This window comes from Patella vulgata, chromosome 1, assembly GCF_932274485.2.
Source record: "Patella vulgata chromosome 1, xgPatVulg1.2, whole genome shotgun sequence".
Lineage (NCBI taxonomy): Eukaryota > Metazoa > Mollusca > Gastropoda > Patellidae > Patella > Patella vulgata.
In genome coordinates this window covers 31,282,661-31,305,531 of record NC_065879.2, presented here as the reverse complement: position 1 = coordinate 31,305,531, position 22,871 = coordinate 31,282,661, and the positions used below count along the sequence as shown (strand labels likewise).

At 38.0% G+C, this 22,871-nt stretch overlaps 2 protein-coding genes across 4 annotated transcripts; one reads left to right on the top strand and one right to left on the bottom strand.

Annotated features, from left to right (window-relative positions):
• The first annotated feature begins 2,855 nt into the window (after positions 1 to 2,855).
• On the top strand, positions 2,856 to 22,597 carry LOC126825383 (uncharacterized). Of its 3 annotated transcripts, none has more exons than XM_050554998.2 (8): positions 2,856 to 3,059; positions 13,775 to 14,229; positions 16,031 to 16,148; positions 16,742 to 16,847; positions 18,372 to 18,530; positions 19,118 to 19,251; positions 21,208 to 21,322; positions 22,032 to 22,597. In XM_050554998.2, exons 2-8 carry the CDS (start codon positions 13,898 to 13,900, stop codon positions 22,136 to 22,138), a joined length of 1,071 nt encoding a protein of 356 aa, XP_050410955.2. In that variant the 5' UTR covers positions 2,856 to 3,059; positions 13,775 to 13,897; the 3' UTR covers positions 22,139 to 22,597. The 3 variants fall into 3 exon arrangements, with proteins under 3 accessions (XP_050410955.2, XP_050410975.2, XP_050410964.2); XM_050555007.2 differs by lacking the exon at positions 2,856 to 3,059 and adding an exon at positions 12,867 to 13,650; XM_050555018.2 differs by lacking the exon at positions 18,372 to 18,530.
• On the bottom strand, positions 5,236 to 12,783 carry LOC126825406 (uncharacterized). Its single transcript, XM_050555073.2, has 2 exons — positions 12,433 to 12,783; positions 5,236 to 11,931 (listed from the first exon to the last, which is right to left on the bottom strand). Exon 2 carries the CDS (start codon positions 9,449 to 9,451, stop codon positions 7,568 to 7,570), a length of 1,884 nt encoding a protein of 627 aa, XP_050411030.2. The 5' UTR covers positions 9,452 to 11,931; positions 12,433 to 12,783; the 3' UTR covers positions 5,236 to 7,567.
• Positions 22,598 to 22,871: the final 274 nt, after the last annotated feature.

Genomic DNA, 22,871 nt, shown 5'->3' with positions numbered 1-22,871 from the left:
ATCCAGGTTTGCCTATTATTGTTTGTATATTATTTTTCGGGTTTTTTCCTATCCGGCATATCTCCAGAGACATCCATCTTTTATAGCATTATCAATAATAAAAGCGATGTGTAATTTCCATGAATACCTGTTTAATTCTATAATTAATATCTGTTTCCTTTTATATAAAAGAAAGCTGATGAAATATGCATTTCTGAACACCTTTCCATTAATGGTCTGACTTCATGTAGTATGGAAAGCTTTAAGGGCATTCGAACAATAATGTCACGGTTTTGCACAATGGTATTATCTCGAAATTCATTTGCCAGTATCTTATCGCATAATTGCATCTTCCTTGCAGTCGATTATAGATTTAACTGCAAAGCATTTCACGCCTAAATTTCTGGATAGCAGTCAGATAAAAATATACGTTTCTTGAAATAATTGCACCATATTTACTTTTGGTAACCATTTCGGACAAAAATTAAATTATACATTTTATTCTTCAGTCCGAAATTAGCCATCATAGTGATCACCATAAATGTTATTGTGCATTGTACTATGTAATGTGGAGACCGGGGCTATTGGGCGACCAGTTTAGACATCATATTTGACCGATCATTTTTACATGCACGACAGACATAAAAATATCAAATTCCTAAAAATTCAAAACTGAAAAACAATAGTTTACACTTATGGGTGTGGATTGAGCATTACACCTAAATACAGGAATTTTATCATTTACATTTTCTTATTCATTATTACACCAGAACAGGTGTAAAACTGTTAAATGGCTGCGCTGTGTGTTTTTTATTTTCAAGTAAATGACTTTTTGAGCCACATCACAAAGATCGTCTGCCAAATGAACTGATGCTTATATAAAACCTTTAAAATTAATACGCAAATAGCCACCAAAATGATTCAATTTTAACTCATGTTCAGCAATTAGACACCATTAAAAATATACGTGGGGGTAAATGGCCGAATTGTTAGCACGTGCGCGCTGTATCATACGGTTTGTCATTGAATCAGCTGGCGGGGTTTCGATTCCCCGGTTGTACGTGACAAGGAGTAGGGTCGCCTGTCCCAACCTCGTGGGTTTTCTCCGGGCCCTCCGGTTTCCTCCCACTGCTAAATACCCCTACGCGCAAGCGAATTATTGAAATAAAATTGAACCATGTGTTAGTCCCGAAATGAACTAGTTTGTGTCGCGTAGAAGTTAAACCCCATTTCTCTCTCTCTCTTGAGATGTATACTTGAGATGTTAAAAAAAAAATAATTAAAATATAAAACACGATAATATTTTGAAACATTCAAATTCTTAAAATGCAAAACACGCTAAAAAAACAAGTTTGGGGCACTAGTCCGATTAACGCCAAATGTAGAGATATTTGACAAAAACACCCAAATGGAAAATAAAAACTTTCGCAACACAGCTTACGGTGTAAAATTGATACAGCTTTGTGAATGTTTACCTAATAATAATTACACCTCGTAGAGGTGTAGCTCATCCAAAACACCCTGTAACGTCTACAATTACACCTATTCGGGTCTTCCGTAGTCATGAATATCGGTAACACTTGTTGGATGTAGCACTTTTAGTTGGTAGAGGTGTAAAGTTGATATCACTTATAGTTTTTACTTCCACACATATTACAGTGTGTCAACGAAAGTGCTTGTGGGACTGGCAAAGAAACTATTGCCGGATTTCAATGTCTTGGCAAAATTACATCTTCCCCACGTGACCACAGAAGTAAAAATTATGTTAGTCTAGAACATACTTAGTAATTTGTTAATGATCTGTTAAACCCCATTTCATTATGTTTGCCAAACTTCGCAATAAAAATCGATCGGAAAATAATGCATTTAAATGCATATGGTTAAAATGTCGAATTATATTTAGTCCCACAAACTGATAGGCAATGAAAGATGAAACGAATTATTCAAATTTAGTCTGGTTGTTTTCAACTATTCGCCACCCCCTTATTTGTGATTATTTGTAGGCGTTACTGTCATTTTTTTTTCTTTGCGATATATGGTGAGAAAAAAAATCCCACTTTTTAATTTAACTGTTCCAACAGGAAGATGGGAGGTAACTCCAATATACCACCATGCCGTCCGTGTCATTCTGATTCTGTTTGATGGAATCCCTAACTTGAATTTCCACGACCCACCTTCGAGGTGTAGAATGTCATTATGCGCAGTTGAGCACGTGATTTTTTACACACAACCCCACAACTTTGTTTAACATAGAATGAACAGAGATTAATTCAATTTCAATACCAGGGCTATCTTTCATAACTATGGTGGCTGATTGGTATCATGTCGTGATGTCGCCTTTCATAACGCGACAACCCGATAACCCGACATTTCTACCCGACATCACAACATTTTTACCCGACATTACGACACTAAAAATGTCGTAATGTCGGGTAAAAATGTCGTGATGTCGGGTAAAAATGTCGTGGTGTCGGGTTGTCGTGATGTCGGGTTGTACGCCTATGGTGAGTGTGAATCTACTTCCACTTGATCAACCATTTTCTTAATTGCCAGTTTTTTGTTATGAATATCATCGTGGCCGCTTACAACATTGATCATGGAAGTCGACAACTCGACAACACCACATTTTTACCCGACATCACGACATTTTTACCCGACATCACGACATTTTTAGTGTCGTAATGTCGGGTAAAAATGTCTTGATGTCGGGTAGAAATGTCGTGATGTCGGGTAGAAATGTCGTGATGTCGCGTTATGAAAGGCGACATCACGACATGATACCAATCAGCCACCATAGTTGTAAGATAACACACTTGGAAGTTTCCTATTTCTAAAAATAACCCATTCATAACAGCATGTTGTTTATTGACCACGTAGTGCATATTTATTAGGACAACGTTAACCTCAAGGGTTATATAACCTCGTGGAGAAATATTTTGATGTTAACAAGCATTATCATCCGTCATAGTGGTATTTCTGTGAAGGAGATCAACAAAAATTTTCTTTCAAAACGTCGGATATTGTATTCACTATTAATAGACAACGGGAAATTTGGTGATATCTTCTTAGATTTATTGAAGGTAAACTTTAACAGTTTTGATGAAAATTTTCAAACGGTTTATTTATTTTTTCACAGGAGTTAAGGGTATAATATTACATTTGAACATGTTAAATTTGCTTGTGTTCCATTTCCACCAGGAACTTGGCCACACGCGCTTTTCATCATGCTGTTCTTCTTGTTCTTGGGAGCAACGCTCTTCGACGATTAAGGCTCCGGCAATTCAAGTAAGATCGACATGAAATTTGACATGCTTGTTACTAGGGAATTGTGCATGGATTGATGAAATTCGATTTATCAATTTCCCTTGATAATTTGAAACAATGGCATATACTGGTTTATATCCGGGTGATATAGTTCACAGCAAGCAAGGTAAGGCGGGTGTCATATTAATTTAGAAGCAAAACTGCACCACTCACAAACCCGGTGGCATACCTAAACTCTCGTACATGTTTTCGGAATCGCAAATTACTGAATGTAATATTGCCGTTTATCATTGACTTTATATATACTATTCAAAAAAAGTAGGGGATATTTGATTTTTAATTGTTATTAAAGTCACCTAATGAAACTGACGAAGAAACAAATGACAAAATGAAATGAAGTTCACATTCATCGATTTATTCCAAATGATCGTTAGACTAAGTAAGGCACAGACTGACCATTATAAGGGTAAAATGATACCAGGGGTCAAACAGCAAAGTTACCACAGCATCACAACCAAGTCAGTAACGGGTAAATCCTCCTCTGTTTGCCAAACAAGCATTGATCCGACGTGGCATACTCCTAATGAGACGTCTAAGGTCATTTTGGTCCAGATTGTCCCATTCCTGTTGCAACGCAGCAGCAAGTTCTTGGACATTGGCAGGACGTTGTTGACGTTGACGTAACCTCTGTCCAAGCATGTCCCAGACATGCTCGATGGGGGAGAGGTCGGGACTCAGTGCTGGCCAAGGTAATGTGGTGATGTTCTGTTGTTGGAGGTAACCTGTAACGATCCTGGCCCTGTGACATCTTGCGTTGTCATCCTGGAAGATGAAACGGCGGCCATGACGTCGTGCGAACGGCACAACATGGACTGCCAAGATGTTGGCCCGGTAGTACTGGCCTGTAACACGCCCTGCAACAACATGTAAAGCCGTTCTTCCAGCAACAGTGATGCCTCCCCACACCATAACAGAACCACCCCCAAATCGATCATGTCTGATGACGTTAATGTCTTGGAAGCGCTCGTTTCGACGACGCCACACCCTCCTACGTCTGTCCAAAAAATCAACAGTGAACCTTGACTCATCTGAAAACATCACATTGCTCCAGCGTCGATTATCCCAGTGTTGACGATCCCTACACCAACGACGTCTTGCCTGAATGTGATGATCTCTCAAACAAGGGATCACGCGAGGACGTCGGGCGCAAAGGTGACCCCTATGCAGTCGATTCCGAATCGTCTGGCCACTCACTCTCACACCAGTGTCTATTTGAAGACGAGCGCTGATCTGATTTGCTGTGATGACACGATTTCTCAAGGCCAAGGTACGGATAAATCGATCCTGGGCTTGAGTTGTCGCCCTTGGTCGACCTGAGCGTGGTCTGTCCTGTACAGATTGTGTATCACGGTATCTGGACCATAGCCTGCTTATGACAGACTGAGAAACATTCATCGTCCGCGCCACAACCGCCTGTGTTGTGCCGATCTGTAGCATGCCAAGGGCACGTAACCTTTCATTTTGGGTAAGCCGACGCATATCAAAATTTGTTTTCTGGTCACTAAAACAATTAAACTGATGTTTCCACCCTGGAATTCAATGCCACAATGACTGTAACATTCAAAGTCAGAGTCGTGCAAATCTTGGGTTGGACCCCCATGATGATCCCAAGCATCACCTGCATTCCATGCGGTAGCTATTGGTGCGTTTGGGCGTCACATGTAACTGGAAATGTTTCTTCTGTTAGGTTCTATAGTGACTTTTTTCGTAGTCATTTGCATATTTTAGTATTATGCCCCCAAAATCAAATATCCCCTACTTTTTTTGAATAGTATAAATTAGATATCGACTTTCAATTAAATCTAGACAGGATTTTATCATAAATTTTAATTGTATATATATATATATATATATATATATATCATTTCATTTTTGTATTTAATATTTATATGTATAAAAGTTGTATTTTATTCTTAATTTTACTAACTGTGATATTGTTTTTATTTATGCATATAATGTTTTTCTGTGATATAATTTAGCCTGTCTTGTAATATTCACCATATGTTTGGCGCAATATAGTCCGGTTGGAGCTGACGTGCCATTAAACAACATTTCATTTCATTTCATTTCAATTAAATCAACATAAAAAAGAAAAGAAAATGGCATTCCAGACCACCATTTTAAGAATAATCCACAAGCAGGCTGTGTCATAAATATGGGTCAACTTCACAAATACAGATAAGTTTATAAAGCTTGCCATGCTATTGTTGTGACTACTCTTCAAGGGCTCAATGATCTTCCGTTAATGACGACATATATTTAGACTTTAAGACATGTAGACATTTATTCATATAGTCAATCATATCATTCATATTGTATCATATACCATTTATCATTCATAATTATGCCATTCATATATGTCATTCACATATATCGTTCGTTCATTATATATTGTTCATTCTGAAAAGACAAAAGTTAAGGACAATAAGGACTAGAACTGATTATGACAAGTTATGACATAAATGTCCCTTTAAAGGTTAGACTATGACGAAATATGACAGTTGTATGCAATGTCCCTTTAAAGGATAAGACTATGACAAAATATGACAATGTTCCTTTAAAGGCCTAGACTAGAACGCCAATCCACTGACAAGTGGCTGCATGACATCTACATTTTTTTGTAACAAAAGCATGGATCTATGACAAATGTAAACAAATAACAATGATAATAAACTTTGGTAAATACACAGAAAAGTCATTATTTTAGAGGCATTGAATATTAATCCCTAAAAGTCATTTCTGTATTTTATAATAGTCTGAAATAACATCAAAATGTAAATAACCATTTTTAATAATGTCCTGGCAGACGGCAAACACGCGGGGCGAACACACGCTGTATGGTCACTCGTTGAAACTGACACATAATTCTAAGAACACTGAATAACACGCAATACAATTGATCTAGAATAGTACCTGGAGAGTGGATCTATCTCGCCCTTGCAATGACTAAAGCTAGTCAGTTAATTTAATACAACATTTGGACAGTTAAAGACAGACTGAAAAGTTTGTGGACAACAATGGCGACATGACAGCTAGAAGCACGGAGAAAACCGGCTGGACGCTGATTGGTTGATAATAAGAGGCTCGAAATACAAATCGGGACTCGTCGGCACTTAACTAAAAATAAAACACAAAATGAATGTAAACGAAATAAGATTTCCGATCTATTCAGAACAACCCTCGGGGGGGCACACATGACTTGTCGACTGATTCCAGTATTAAAACACATTTCTGAATAGAGCGCTTGTACTCTTGAGTTTTTAGTTTTCACAAGAACATTACGAACAATTCCATCTTTTCCTGGACAGATGAGCACATGAATTATCCAGTAATAGCACAATGTCATCCTTCTGTAATTGGCGACCTATAGACAACCACTTTGACCGTCGCATAAGCGTGGGAATATATTCACTTATGAATCGCTTCCAAAAATTTGACACTAATGACTGGACAAAAAGAAATCGCTTTAAGTTCTTTGTTTCTTCAAAAGGACCGGACGGAACATCTGTAGTTGCACGACCTAATAAATGATTTGGAGTTAGTGGCTGTGGATCATTTGGATCATCTGACAAATATCCTAGAGGACGACTATTGATGAAAACCTTGATTTCAGCAAAGACTGTTGACATCTCATTCCATGACAAGATTTGCTGACCGATGATGACTTGTAGATTCTTTTTAACTTGCTTAATAAGACTTTCATAAAAGCCTCCCTGATGTGGACTAAGAGGGGTTATGAATTTCCAAATGATTTTATGAACTACGACAAATTCTTCAATATTTTGTCTTCCTTCTTGGAATAACTTAGATAATTCTTTCTCGGCTCCTGTAAAGTTTGACCCATTATCTGAGATAATGGTTTGGGGCCATCCATGTTGTGATGCAAAACGACGAAGAGCGAACAGGAACGAAGGTGTTGACAAGTCTTGGACGATTTCTAGATGTATGGCTCTAGTTGTTGAACAAGTGAAGATTGGTCCCCAGGCTTTGATTGATTTGTTACGACCGTACTTTAGCATAAATGGACCAAATAAATCGACTCCGGTTGTTGTGAATGGTGGTGATAATGGTTTTAGTCTTTCTGGTGGAAAGTCCGCCATGAGAGTTTCACAGGGTGACTGTCTGAGCTTTCTACAGATGACACAAGATTTGACGATAGATTTGACGACTTGACGACCATGAGCTATCCAAAATTTACGACGAACTTCAGCTAAGGTTCTTTCTACACCAGCGTGTTTCACTTTCTGATGAACTTCTAAGATGATCAATTTAGTGATGTGATGATCTCTTGGCAATAAGACTTTGATCGACGAGAATTGACCAATGCTTTTAAATTATTAATGAATCTGTAGACATATGACGTTATTCTAAGTAATTTAAAATAGCTGGAATATTTGACGGGATCAATTATAGGTTGTGTTGATGAAGACTTGACTACAGGGAATAAAGGTTTCACCCTTTTTAATTCGTTGTCATCTTCTATTGTTATTGACATATTTGACTGGACAGGCCATTCTGACTCTGGACCTGACATCCATCTCTCTGTCATTCTGTCAATCGTGAGACCACGACTAAGATCATCCGCAGGATTAAGATCTGTGGGCAAATACTTGAACTGTGACAATTCCCACAATGACTGGATTTCTGTGACTCTGACACCGACAAATGGTTTCATGTTGATAGACTCTGACTGTATCCAGTTTAAGACGATGTGTGAATCTGACCAAATGTTGACCAAAACTGGCTTAGTACGTAATTCATCTATGACTGTTTTGGTAAGACGAGAACCGACTAGAACTGCCATCAATTCCAGTCTTGGAATTGTAGACTGACGTAAAGGTGATACTTTGGCCTTAGACGTTACGAGCTGGACTTCTCGACCATTAGACGTTGTCCATACTATATAAATCACGGCTCCAAATGCTTTCAAACTAGCATCACAGAACGTGTGCAATTCAGGCTGACCATAAGCGTTGACTGGTTTTAGGCATCTAGGATAAGACAAGTTGTTCAGACGAAACATTTCATCAAACAAAATTGACCATAGTTGATTGAAGTCGCTAGAGAGATGATCATCCCACTGTAACTCCGTATGTCTCCAAATCTCCTGCATAGCCATGCGCATTTTAATGGTTATTGGAGAGGCTAATCCCAAAGGATCAAATAGACTTGACATTTTTGACAGAACGATTCTCTTGGTAAATACTGAGACGTTGACTGACTTGACTGCGAACTTGAGTATATCCATGACAGGATTCCAGCCTAAGCCTAGCGTTTTAAGATCATCCTCACCATCCAGACTGACTTCGTTGACTGACTGACTAGATTTGACTGAACTAGCTGAACAATACCATTCCTTAATCTTAAACTTTCCGGTTTCTATTAAGAGTTTATCGAGATCATTCATTCGTTTGATGGCTTCATCTTGACTACTGCATGAGTGAATAAGATCATCCATATATCGGTCTCTTTGAAGAATTGCGGCTGCTTCAGGATACTCGTTTTGATGGACCATGGCAATCTTGTTCATGACGTAAGAGGCCATATCAGGTGACGACTTATCTCCAAATGTGACCCTCAAGAGACGATAGATATCTGGATCTCTGGTTGTATCCATATTTCTCCATAAGAACCAGTGAACTTGGCTGTCTTCTTCCCTTAGACGAACTTGAAGAAACATTTTTGAGATATCTCCGACTATGGCTACTGGTTCTTCTCTGAACCAAATAAGGACTCCAAAGAGATTACCAATGAGACATGGACCTTTCAATAAGAACTGGTTCAAAGACGTACCCTGGAACTGACAAGCTGGGTCGAACACAATTCCAAGAGGTGTACTGGCTTTATCCGGACGGTAGACTCCAAAGTGGGGCAAATAGTAAACAAGCTTAATCGGTTGACTGACTTCTTCTAGACTTAGTTTGACAGCCCATTCATTTGTAATATAATCTTTCATGACTTGACAATAAAGTTCTGACTTGACAGGGTCTTTCGAAAGGCTGCTTTCTAATGACAAGAGTCGTTTTTCGGCAAGTTTGTAATTGTCAGGCAGTAAATTAGCGTCTGATTTCCATGGAAGTCCTATCTGATATCTGTATCTTCGGACATTGACAATTGGCTGCACGAACTCCCATCGTTTCAAATTCATAGAACTTTTCCAAGTTTATTGACTCTTGGAACTGGCATATAGCGTTGACTGAACATTGTTTTATTATCGGAACCGATGACGTACCATCCTAGTAGAGAATGTTTGGCTAAAGGTTCGTACGGTAGTCCTTGGCGATATTCTGAATCCGCATGAAGGTGTGTATACTGTACTCCAAGGATGAGATCTACAGGGCCTTCTTCCTGACTGAAGTTTATGTCTGTTAAATAATTAAAAGACTTGAGCCATTGCTTATCAAGTGCAGGGACATCCATTATGGTGTAATCAATCTCGTGTGCTTGAATGTTGAATTCCTCAACTCCATTTAGTGCAGATATTTTAAAGTTTACCCGACGACTATACTTCTGAGAGAGTTGTCTCCCCCCAACGACAGAAATGTCAATAGATTCGATCTTCCCTTGGAGACCCAAAGCTTTGGCGAAGGCTTTTCTTATGACGGTTGTACCGGCACCACTGTCTATTAATGCATTGCCATACAAAGTTTTTCCATTAGGCGCTTTAAACCGGATTCGGACGACTGGTAACATTGCACGTTTGTCTAACACACTGCTGACTGGAGTATCTGAGTGTAAGAGTTTGTGATGGTATCGTTGACAACCATTTTCATTACATCGTTGTTTGCTTCGGCACTTAAAGATATTGTGTCCTCTAGAAAGACAAGAGAAACATAAGCGTTCTGACGTGACATGCGTGAATTTGGCTTTATTATCTAAATTTCTGAACCTTTCACACTGTGACAGATAATGTTCCTTTTGACAAAAAGAACAATTCTTGGATGACGATCTTTGACCATTTTGAGCATGACTGGGTGCTGCATTGACAGATCGCTTATAAGGTAAGTAGGCAGGCTTGTTGAAGGCATTAGTTTTCTTGACATCACCAAAATCAGGATCGAATTCGGCTCTAACTTTGGATCTGAGAAATGTGTCTATGTGCGTGACTGACGGAGTTTCACCTGATGTTCTGATATTAAAGCAACTTTAGTCTTCCACTGATCAATCATGTAGTTTGGCATTCGTTCAACAATTTTCCTGAGATTGTCACTGGCATTGATATCAGAAAAATAATTCAGCTGAGTTAGACTGGCGATAGCATTGATTACATCAATTGAAAGTTCTTTCAGGGCATTTTTCTCAGCTATCTTTGGACCATTGGTGAGCTTGGTTACGTATGCTCCGGCTATTCGACTAGGTGAACCATATTCAGCTTTCAAAGTCTTTAAAGCAGTCGCGTACATACTTCCGGACGATCCCAAACCTGACCAAGTTTTGTTGACTCCCGCTGAGAGATGACTCTTAAGTTGTCCCATCCTGACTTCATCTGTAAGATGTGGCTTATCATGTATGTGTGCTCTGAACCGTTGTATGAACTCTACATACTCAAGAGGATTACCATCAAAGATATTGATTTTGAGAATGGAATATCGCGATTCGATTCCAATCTAAGAAGAGCATCGGCAATTGAGATTTCTTCTTTTCTTTGACTATGGACAGTTTCTTCAAACTCTTTCAACTCATCTATCCAACTATCAAATGATTTTTTCACCCTAGGTTTCGACTGATAAGACAACGTTGGTGTATTCTGTTGACTAGACTCTAATGTTGACGTGTGTTCATCTGGCTGCAAGTTCAATATTGACATATGTTTGGCTGGCTGTATCGTGTTGGTGCGCTGAACTGACTGTGAGACGGACTGCAATGTATGCGCAGGTTGCTCTGGCTTTGACGTTTGCTCTGACTTTGACTTGGGTGTGGACGTTACACTCTGAACTGACTGATCACTTCTGGACAAAGTTTTTATGTGTTCTGAGAGCAGATCTTCAATAGCATAAAAGTCATTCGTGAGGTCTTCCTCCCACTGTTCTAATCTTCCTTTCTCGGATTCATCACAATATTCTATAATTTCACCATTAGCAACGGAACATTTTTCATACTCTTTCCTGATTTCTTTGAGCTCTCTCTTTAATTTTCTGGCGTCTCCTTCACCTTTTCTGATGTAGGTTTGAATCCGTGTGATTGAACGCGTAAACTTTCCACGTAACTGTTTTCTGTGTTGACGAGCAGCATTGAGCTTTGACGAGCTTTCTTCCTGTGAATCAGAGTCTGAGTTTGGAAATGGAGTGTCATTTGGCAATGGAGTATCCATTCCTGTAGTATTGACGTTATTAATGACTGGCTCTGTCATATTAACCACTACGCAGGTAACACAAAGAGTTTGAACTTCGCCGAGACGTCGACTGTATTCTCCAGAAGCTGTTGTGACTACTCGCGTTGTGTAGCTATTCAAGGGCTCAATGATCTTCCGTTAATGACGACATATATTTAGACTTTAAGACATGTAGACGTTTATTCATATAGTCAATCATATCATTCATATTGTATCATATACCATTTATCATTCATAATTATGCCATTCATATATGTCATTCACATATATCGTTCGTTCATTATATATCGTTCATTCTGAAAAGACAAAAGTTAAGGACAATAAGGACTAGAACTGATTATGACAAGTTTTGACATAAATGTCCCTTTAAAGGTTAGACTATGACGAAATATGACAGTTGTATGCAATGTCCCTTTAAAGGATAAGACTATGACAAAATATGACAATGTTCCTTTAAAGGTCTAGACTAGAACGCCAATCCACTGACAAGTGGCTGCATGACATCTAACAAAAGCATGGATCTATGACAAATGTAAACAAATAACAATGATAATAAACTTTGGTAAATACACAGAAAAGTCATTATTTTAGAGGCATTGAATATTAATCCCTAAAAGTCATTTCTGTATTTTATAATAGTCTGAAATAACATCAAAATGTAAATAACCATTTTTAATAATGTCCTGGCAGACGGCAAACACGCGGGGCGAACACACGCTGTATGGTCACTCGTTGAAACTGACACATAATTCTAAGAACACTGAATAACACGCAATACAATTGATCTAGAATAGTACCTGGAGAGTGGATCTATCTCGCCCTTGCAATGACTAAAGCTAGTCAGTTAATTTAATACAACATTTTGACAGTTAAAGACAGACTGAAAAGTTTGTGGACAACAATGGCGACATGACAGCTAGAAGCACGGAGAAAACCGGCTGGACGCTGGTTGATAATAAGAGGCTCGAAATACAAATCGGGACTCGTCGGCACTTAACTTATAACAAGACACAAAATGAATGTGAACGAAATAAGATTTCCGATCTATTCAGAACAGCTATTGCAAAATATCGTCAGTGCAGACGTGTCAACCCCCAGGTATGAAAAAACAGGAGACCAGATATGAAAAAACTGGAGAATCCAGGAGATTTTTTTTTTCATCCAATAACTTCATTTTTATTAATCATAGGCTAAATACTTTAGTACTTTTTACACTGTGCACTCGTTTTTGCTGCATACAACAATGAACAAATGAAAATTCCTTTTGGGTTTCGGGTCAATAATTTAAATGACAGAAAAAAAATATTTTTGAAATACTTTGTGAAAATATAGATAAAATGTTACCCTGCTCAATAATCAGGGGACAAGGGTTCGATCCAGGGAAGTTCCACGGGATTTTCGTGGCTGGTCTGGTTTACAGTTGTCAGTAGTGTAGGCAGAAGTTCCTGGGGAACGACTTCTCGTCTTTCGGACTGGACGAAAACAAACAAGGTCGCATGTACACGTTAGGGTGCTCGTAAAACAAACTGTTGACAGGTAGAATTCAATGACGAGGCCTAAACGCCGTTATGCTCGCAAAATGTCGTTCCGAACACTTCATGTCCATTGCGCATACCTTCTTCATTAGCTTGGTTATAGCAGAAAAGTATAACAGTAATCCTAAATCGGTAATCGACACACGTATACCTTTTTTTGTTTAATGGTCAATTAATTAGATTGCATGTGAAATCTGTCAATCCTTTGTCTGAGATGGGACACAGACAATTTTAATATAGTCATTGTAGTAAATAGTACTGGACACTCATGCAATAAGTTGGCCAACGATTGAATTCTAAGTTTAGGATTTTCTTATATATATGACATTACATATGTAACAGGATGGGGTGTTGTCGATTTGCACTCGAGCGGTGGGTGCATGACTCATTGAAGATCCAGTATTGTGCGTACTGCACTTGAAGTTTAATGTAATATAGAGCCGATAATATAAGCCATTTCTATATATAGGCAAAAATAAGGTTAAGTCAAAGTTTATCTCATCGCTTATCACCTAAGAAACCCCCACACATGTATATTAACTAACTGCATTTAATTTCGTACTCAAAGTGATATTATTTATTTAATTTAATCTATTTGTTCTAGTTTTGTTAAGCCAGATAGTGATGATAAGAGATGTTTATTGGGTATAAACATACATGTTGAACAACTTCATCTGATTTACTAATTTACTGGTGAAGAATCCTAGTTACAGTGCTTCTCGTCAATATGTCTCATTCCAATAGCTGTGAAACTAATTCCTCGACCAGAATGGCCAATGGGCGAACAAATGGTCAGCCCTGTCCAGAGGGGGCTATGTGTTCAAATAACGAGTCCGAGATACTCTATAAAGAAATTGATTCCTTGACAATTTCACAGACCGGAGCATGTTGTAATACCGAAGCGTCCGAAATCTTGGTAGAAGCGGACGAAGAATCAGATGAGCCAGATTCCTCTGCTGAACCTAAAGCTAGAAGGAAATACTGTTTATTTGAACTAACGACCCTTAATACAAACAAACACATCATAAGTAAGATAAAGTGTGAAAACTTCAGAAAATAGTGAGTATATCTATCACATTATAGAATATTGTACATGCAGAGATTATTTAGTACATGATACATCCTTAAATAAACCCCCAGCGTACGCAAATGCTATAATGTAACTTATTTATAGAGATCGGGACCATGAATATAAAAAAAAAAGCATTTTGCTCACAATATTATTTAAATCGATTTCGTACGACCATCTTTATCTCTCTAAGACAAATATAGTACCGGTAATAATAACTGTGCTATCGTTTTCGTAAAAGCTAATCAATGCGTCATGAATGTTGTTTTTCCTTTTATTACATAATACATTTTTTTTTTTACTTCTTAAATATATTATGTGAATGACATTTCCTGTATGTTTGCACAGAGTTAAGTTACATCTATGGATGCCCAATTGCTTCTCGACCAAATTACCACCCCGTTTGCATAAGTTGGATTGTATTTATTGTTTGGTTATGTGGTTCGGATCCCACAGTTGGCCGAGACGACCCCTCTAGGTTCTTGATTCCCACTTAGCCGTCCGGGTTATCAAAAGTCCTGCACAGAGAGAGAGAGATGGGGTTTAACGTCCACTCGACACAAACTAGGTCATTTCGGGATTATCATATGGTTTAATTTTATCTCAATAATTCGCTTGCGCGTAGGGGTCTTTAGCAGTGGGAGGAAACCGGAGGACTCGGAGAAAACCCACGGGGGCTGGACAGGCGAGATGGGGTTTAACGTCCACTCGACACAAACTAGGTCATTTCGGGATTATCATATGGTTTAATTTTATCTCAATAATTCGCTTGCGCGTAGGGGTCTTTAGCAGTGGGAGGAAACCGGAGGACTCAGAGAAAACCCACGGGGGCTGGACAGGCGACCCTACTTCTTGTCACGTACAACCGAGAAATCGAAACCACGCCAGTTGACTCAATGACAGACTATGATACAGCGCACACACGCTAACCATTCAGCCATTCACCCCCCGTCCTGCATAGAAAAAAGGTCAGACTGGAAAAATGGTAAATCTCCCCTTTTAAACACAAACATACAAAGTAACACAGAAACAGTATTGAAGGTCAAGATTCGTATATCCACCAATTTGTCATAATATGTGATAGGCTTGTTTAAACACATTTCAAAAATATTTTTAATAGACGGCAAAAGTTGCTCAAACAACTTTCAGCATTATTAAATTACCCCAAATTTACATGTTCATTATCAAATGACACACATTTGAAATGTATTATATAATTAGTTACACATCCCAATTGTTGTAAATGTTACCGCTGAAACTTACAAAATGAAATGAAATGAGATGTAATGTCCTACTTTTCTGCTGCGACCGGGCTAATTGAGACGGGCATACGCTATACAGTGTGCTATTGGGGGACATTTTTCCCGGACAGCGGCGCTAAGGCCTACTCTTATATCGAATTCTAACTGTTTCATCCCATCCGAACGACTAGACGGATGTCCTTGTAGTGGCCATCCGTCCTGCATCACTGACAAGAGGAAACCACGCCGGCAAATCCAGATAAACTATCTCGGTCAACACCGGAAGCGAACCCGCGATCTCCAGGCTAGCGAGCCAGCGCCTTACTCACTTAGCCACCGTGACTCCCGTGAAACTTACAGACCCATCAAATTGTTGTTATGGATAAACCATGACAAAGATTTATCTGTTTAACCATATGAACACCAACCTTTTCCTTTACCATGATAGCAATCAGATCTAAAATAAACAAAACAAAAACAAAGAAAAGGTCTTCCTATCCTTAAAGATCTTTGTCTTGGTAGACTGTGGACTTTAATCATGGTATTTTAGTTTTAGAAAAGATGATGAAGTAATATCTGTAAACAGTACAATCAGCTTCTCACACACTGAACTAGTGAAGCACTTTAACAGAGAGATTGAAGATTTTTATAAAGAACAATCAACATTGGTTTGTACAACTTTTAATCACATTATCTGTTTTCCATACTGATTTATTCAATTTTGAATTCCTATCACGATCATTAAAAACGTTTTAGATTTGATTATGTGCAGTTCAAAGGACGATCAGCACAATAATTCATACTAATTATTTGACGAAGATCCATATTCATTGCACATATCTCAATGTTTTCTTCCCGCATAAGATTGGCCAAACTGGAGCTTATATGTGTATACATTTTACTGATATAATCATCATGGTTCTTAGCTTTGATTGTCGGTAGAAACTTGATAGTAGAGAGATTTGGTCATATATTCGCTTTAGTTGATTGGACTTCATGGATTGACGGCTTTTCAGAAGAATGTATAGTTTGGCATTAATTCCAATCTGTTGGGAAGAAGGTTATGTGGAGGCTAGCTGGTGACATACATACACTGTTTTGTCATTATTCCTTCATAACACAAGCTACGCACTATACAGATAACAGGTTTATAGCTTAAAGTATTGCAATGCTTTATATGTTGTAAAATTTAACAAAAAATATAGGATACCATATAGAGGATTGCAATAATCACATAAGTAATTTTAGTCTTTATCTTCAGGTTATAGAAGTAAAGAGAGTGGAGAGCGGAATCACCGAGTTCATAACTTTCACCAGTCAAGCCACACAGTATGAAGAAGATTGCCCAAAATGGTCAAAAATACTTAGTATGTAATTGTAATTTTATATATTCCGTGAGATTTACAAATACTTTGTATACGCCTACACGTATAGTTGTCGCCCCTGTCCGTCAGTCAACATTTGGCTTGTGAACGAGATAGCGGCTTTTCAAATTTGTTGTGAGTTACTGTGGTCATGAGAGGACGGAACCTATCGATATTGAGCATTCTGCGACCTTTCATATCAGTGCTTTGCCCCCTTTTTTCGAAAACCTTGTACACGCTATATTCGGCATTCCACTACTTTCCGTTCCGGTGTAATTCTCCCACTACAAAGACCCCAGTGAATGCGATAGAGACCACCGTTTTTCATTGATGAGGATGAGGCCTGTTGATATTCCACCAAGGAGTTATCTTCCCTTTCTGAAAACCTTGTAAACATGATATAGGCTATAACTTTTAACCAATTGTTTTCAAATTCGGTGTGGTGCATTGTGGTCGTGTGATGACCACCCCTTGTAAACGCGATAGAGGTTATAGTTCTTAACCGAATGTTTTGAAATTTGGTTTGAAGAATTGAAGAATTGGGGTTATGGATGCATGAAACATATCGATACTCAACACACCGTTTCGCGAACGCGAAATGGGTTACATTATTTAACATGTTTTTTCAAATTTAGGATGAAACGAAATGAATTGGGTTTTGCTCCGAACTGGGCTAATGAAGACGGGCGTACGCCATACAGTGTGCTATGAGGGAAATTTTGCCCGGACAGCGGCTCTACGGCCTACTCTTATATCGAATTCCAATTGTCAAGGCATGTGTACACGGGACCTCGGTTTTTTGTCCCATCCGAACGACTAGACAGCTGTCCTTGTCAGGCCCTCCGTCCTGCATCACTGAATCCACATCTTACCCACTTAGCCACCGTGATCCCCAAATTTAAGATGAAGCTGTGTAGCCACCAATAGCACGATATGACCCTTATCAATATGCAGCATTCCGCGACTTTCCATTCCGGACTCATCCCCGTTCCAAACCCTTGCTGTAAAGATCAGCTATTGATAAAACATGCTACAAATAACTTATATTTTGGAACTAATGAGATTAACGCCGAATATAGAGATATTTAACAAAAAACACCAAATTGGTGTAGACACGCACACGTCTGCAACCCATCGCTTACGGTGTGAAATTGATACAGCTTGACATCAAAACATCCCTTGACATCTAAATAACATTGACGCAGCGTTACATGTTATAAAGACTAGCTACGGTATAAATTTTATGTCACTTATTGTTTATCATTGCACCCGTGTAACCTTGGTAAAAGTTTTGTAATGTGCAAAATGTGCGACGTTAATGGGAATTCTTGACCGATGTTTTGCAATTATTGACGAAGTTATCGCCCTTCGTTAAAATATCCATACAGAAACTTTGAGAAACTTGATACTGCTATATTGAGTAATGAAGGTGATTTTTTAAAGGTTTTGTCAATGTTGGAACGGTAGGCATCTTTTAAAACAAATAAGATATAATTGTTTGTACAATCTATATTACTACTATTACAGACATTTTGAAGTTTTTTATCACGGAACGTTCATTTGAATATAATAAAAAAATACCAGCCAGAATTATACGACTTTGTTGCTATAGTCATCTAAAGTATTTGAAATACGATGGAAAGGCGATTAGCATGGATGAAATTGACGGCGAAAAGAACCGTTTTTGTAAGTCGTAGTTTGCTCATTTTCAGAAATATCCCTGCATGTATTTATGACACATTTATGACACATTTTCATTGGTGCAACAATGAGGGTCTGACAAGGACAGCGTCTAGTCGTTCGGATGAGACAAAAAAGCGAGGTCCCGTGCACGCCTTAAAAGTATGCCATAACGCTGCTGTTCGGGCAAATAAAGTTCCCACATAGCACACGGTATGGCGCATGTCCGTCTCGGCCATTGTCTTCAATAGCGAAGTCGATGCAGAAAAGTTAGAACGTTAAACCCCATTTAATTTCATTTGTTGAGATATGCACGGGCTCTTACAAACCACATATCTTCCGTAATATTCAGTCAATTGAACTGATTTTGTGAATGGGTTACATGTCTGTTCTATCTATCACCAATTTATTATTAATTTCGCTGCATTGTCAGTTCTTGTCAGTGATTATGCTAGTAAGAGATATGATCCGGAATATAACTCAAGTCAGTTTTGTTTTCATGGAAACACAAAGTTATTCAACTGAAGGCACTATAAGCTCAATGTCACTTTAATTGGACACTAATTTTAATTTTTGATTGTCGCCATTTTCAGTCAAGTTCTTATATACAGAATACCAGGTGGGCCCTGTAGATGAAAAATATCAATATATGGGCTGTATCCAGGATGTATCACATAAAACCTTTCTACGCCAATGTAGGGGTAATAAAAGTATTCAATTTGAATCGGTAAGTCTACTGTTGAAATATGCACACGTCCTGTTAAAATGCATTTAAAGAATCATTATGTAAGGGCTAAATCTGCCTAACACAGTTTTTTTCTGGCTTCTAATGTTCTATAAATTATTATTTAGATAGTTGTTCACATGGCAATCCCGTAATCATCTCTCTAGAACATGGGATGACGGATATATTAATTGGATTGGATAATGTTAAAATGGAAAACCGAGACTTAATGATCGCAGCAACGGTATTTTACAATCGACACTATTTACGCTGTTTCTAGTTAAAACTTCAAATATTCATAACTTCGCTCAAAATGAAGTAATATTCATTTTGCATTATCTATTGTTGAATTATTATAGCAAAAACGATCAGCTCTCTATCTCAATTATGCATAACGCATCTTTAAGAATCGTTTAAATATAGTTTATATTCCAACATTCAAAATACGCAATATTGTCGTTACCTGTGTGCTTCCGGCCATCCATTTACAGGCGTGGGTATATTGTTAAGACGGAGTAGTTTTAATCACAGGGGCTAGCATGGGGTAACCCTGGTGTAACACAGTCTAGACCCATAACCCTCTGTATTTGAAATCGGTCTGAGTTAAGGACAGCAGTGTCTCATAACGTGATATAAAACACTACTGGGATTTCTTGTAGCTCACAGCGAATCGTCACTCACACCAGTATTATATATACAACGTTTGGGAAATATCCCCCCACCCTTTTCTTGAGTTACTTCCCTTATTGTTAATTAGGTTTTTTTTTATAATCCTTGAGTGGCATTTAGCGATTGAACACATTAAAACACAACACAGTTTATATGGAAATACAATCACTGGTTTATAAGTATAGTACGACGTTTTGACAAGTATTCTCTTATCGTTATCAAGCACAAATGATATTTAGTTAAACTAAAAGGTGATATTTATAGTAAAACAAAAAAGAAGCCATTGGGTTTTTTTATTTTGAGTGAAGCTTGTATCACTACAGGCCAGGTCTTCATAATGCAGTGGACGCTTACGGCTACCCCACGGATTCATTGGCTTGATCTGATAGGCATGTTTGTTCTTTGAGGCGTGGGTGTATATTGCGCCCTGTCCGTAGGTTTTTCTTGTGTAACTGTTTGTGTGTAGTGACGCCCTCGTCCCTGCACTTGCTATTATACGTGAACTAAATAAAATTACCATCTTATAAAACCTAAGTCTTATACTAATATGGAGCCGAAGCGTTGTCATATTAAGACAGCATATCGTGGTTAAAAATGCAAAATTGTCATAGTCAAGCTACGTTCCCAGAAAAGTATTTATCGGGTGGTTATTTCCAATAAAAGTATGGCAATTTTGGTATATATGGAAAGTAGAAATATCCAATCTTACTAGAAAAATAATAGATTCCCTGAAAAACACTCATGGAGCACATACAGGACAAAAATGTACGGGTTTCCCTAATCGACAGCCCGACGATTAGGAGTGTCTGCACGCGTGACGTCGAAGGTTGCACGTGGAGATTGAGCGCTTGGTTTACATGTTGATAAACTTAATGAAGAGTTAGACGTACAACACTTGTAAAAATCACGGAAAAAGACGCGGACATTGGATAATCCGAGAATTTAATTAGGCTTCGATATTTGTAATAAATAATCAGCGATAAAGGCAACATTGTCTTGTGTATGCAATGAATTCTCCTCCGAGCTCGCACCCATTGTGTCACGTGACACAAACATGACCTCTTTTGATCGATTTTTTATAGCAGGCTATTCCCTGACAATTGCAATGTTTTGAGAAGGATTTGAAGCAAAATTATGATAAATTAATTAGTTTGAATATGTTTTTAGTCCAAATATATCATCAAATCACCCAGTTTGTACCCGGGAATGTATCTTTAAGCGGGATTTTTTTAGAACTGCTTATGGGCGTATAAGGAGTTTGATAAATTCTCTTCCATATTTTTTTTAAAGATGCAGCCAATTGAGGATGCAGCAGAAAGAGTCAAAGTTGATGAACGGTTCTTTTTTCGCACCGAGTCCAAAGAAGCTAATGATATCAACTATTTCCAGTCAGTAAAGAGAAAAAGTAAGTTAACATAAAATTTTGAAATGAAGCGTACGCAAGAGTTCATTTTCCCAGCTAAAGGTTTTGTGCAAACTATCTTACTTAAATATACATTATGGGAGATTCGATAACGAGTTGGCAGTTCTCACTATAATAATTAAAAACTAGATAACGTAGAGGCAATTTGCTGAAAATTTCATTCAAATTGATCCACTATGAACCGAGAACTAAGCAAACGAAATTTCTGCCTAGCCTCGGTCATCATTACTAAAGTCAGTACGTTAAACAGCATAGTCTCGATTATCCATTTAATCGTTTAATCGAGAAGGAAAGTAATGCAGTAAATCGGATCACAATCCACTTAAGATCGCAGGCTAGCGATGCCATCTAGAGTTGATTATGGTCTGGATAGGTTAATTAATGTCTAATTAATAATTTAGCTAACATTTTAGGCCTAAAGAAAGACCTGCAATAGACAGATTTAGCTCTTGAATAATGTATGTTTAATAATTCACGGCATTGATGTTCAGAATGATACAGATTTTCTTGCAAAGAAATGTTGTTCACTAGAAGGGATTTTCCCCGAATTATGTCGTGAATTCCGCTCCATTGGCAGGTAACAGCGTACTCTGAGTTTAAAACAAAACGTCTGTCAGCCAATAACCAACACCGTAATGTCGTAATAAACATAAATTTATAACCGTACAACATGTTTTTAATATAATTGTAGATCATTACCTTGCCTACAATGCGGTGGATGGCCTGTACTTGAAGAACTGGACAGCACAAAACAGATCTGGAGAATTTGAATTTGCATTGATTTATATAGATTCTTAATACGTTTAAGTACCGTATATAGAACATTAACGAGATCTGTAATTTTATATGTACAGGTCATACATAATTACTGCTGCTACAAAGCAGTAATAGCCATGCTTAATTGATAGACGATAAACTCAATTACATAATACAGGTATGCCATACCGAACAAATATCTAGTAACTTTGACTACAAAGCGTATATTGATTTGTTCATACGATATGTTATGTGTATATAAAATAAGACCCTTAAAATCAGAGAAAAGGTGTGGGAAGCAGACTGGCTGTGATATCGACGTGAAGACATCTACCTATGAAGTTGGCCTTTTAGCCCAGTCTAGTAGTCTACACCGTACGAGTATTGTATGGCTGTGTACCGTATAATAATTTGTATATATGTTCCTGACAACAAACCTATTATACTCGAAGTGTATTATATTTAAATGTGTATAGAAGTACCATATATATTAAGAACTTACTATGTTACACTGCTTTGTACCTGTAGCTTTAACCACGGAAAAATGAAATCTATTCAACAAGCACCACTGATATGCTCCTGTCAAGGAACCTCTTCTAAAAATAGGCTGTCATACATATTTATGATCATTATGTGTCCAGAGCCGATGTATAAAACATTCTGTTACAATAAGATCAATATTGAATATAACACACACGTAGCGGGGAGAGAGAGAGAGGGGGAAAGGGGAGAGGGGGGGGGTAACGTCAACTCGAAACAAACTAGGTCATTTTGG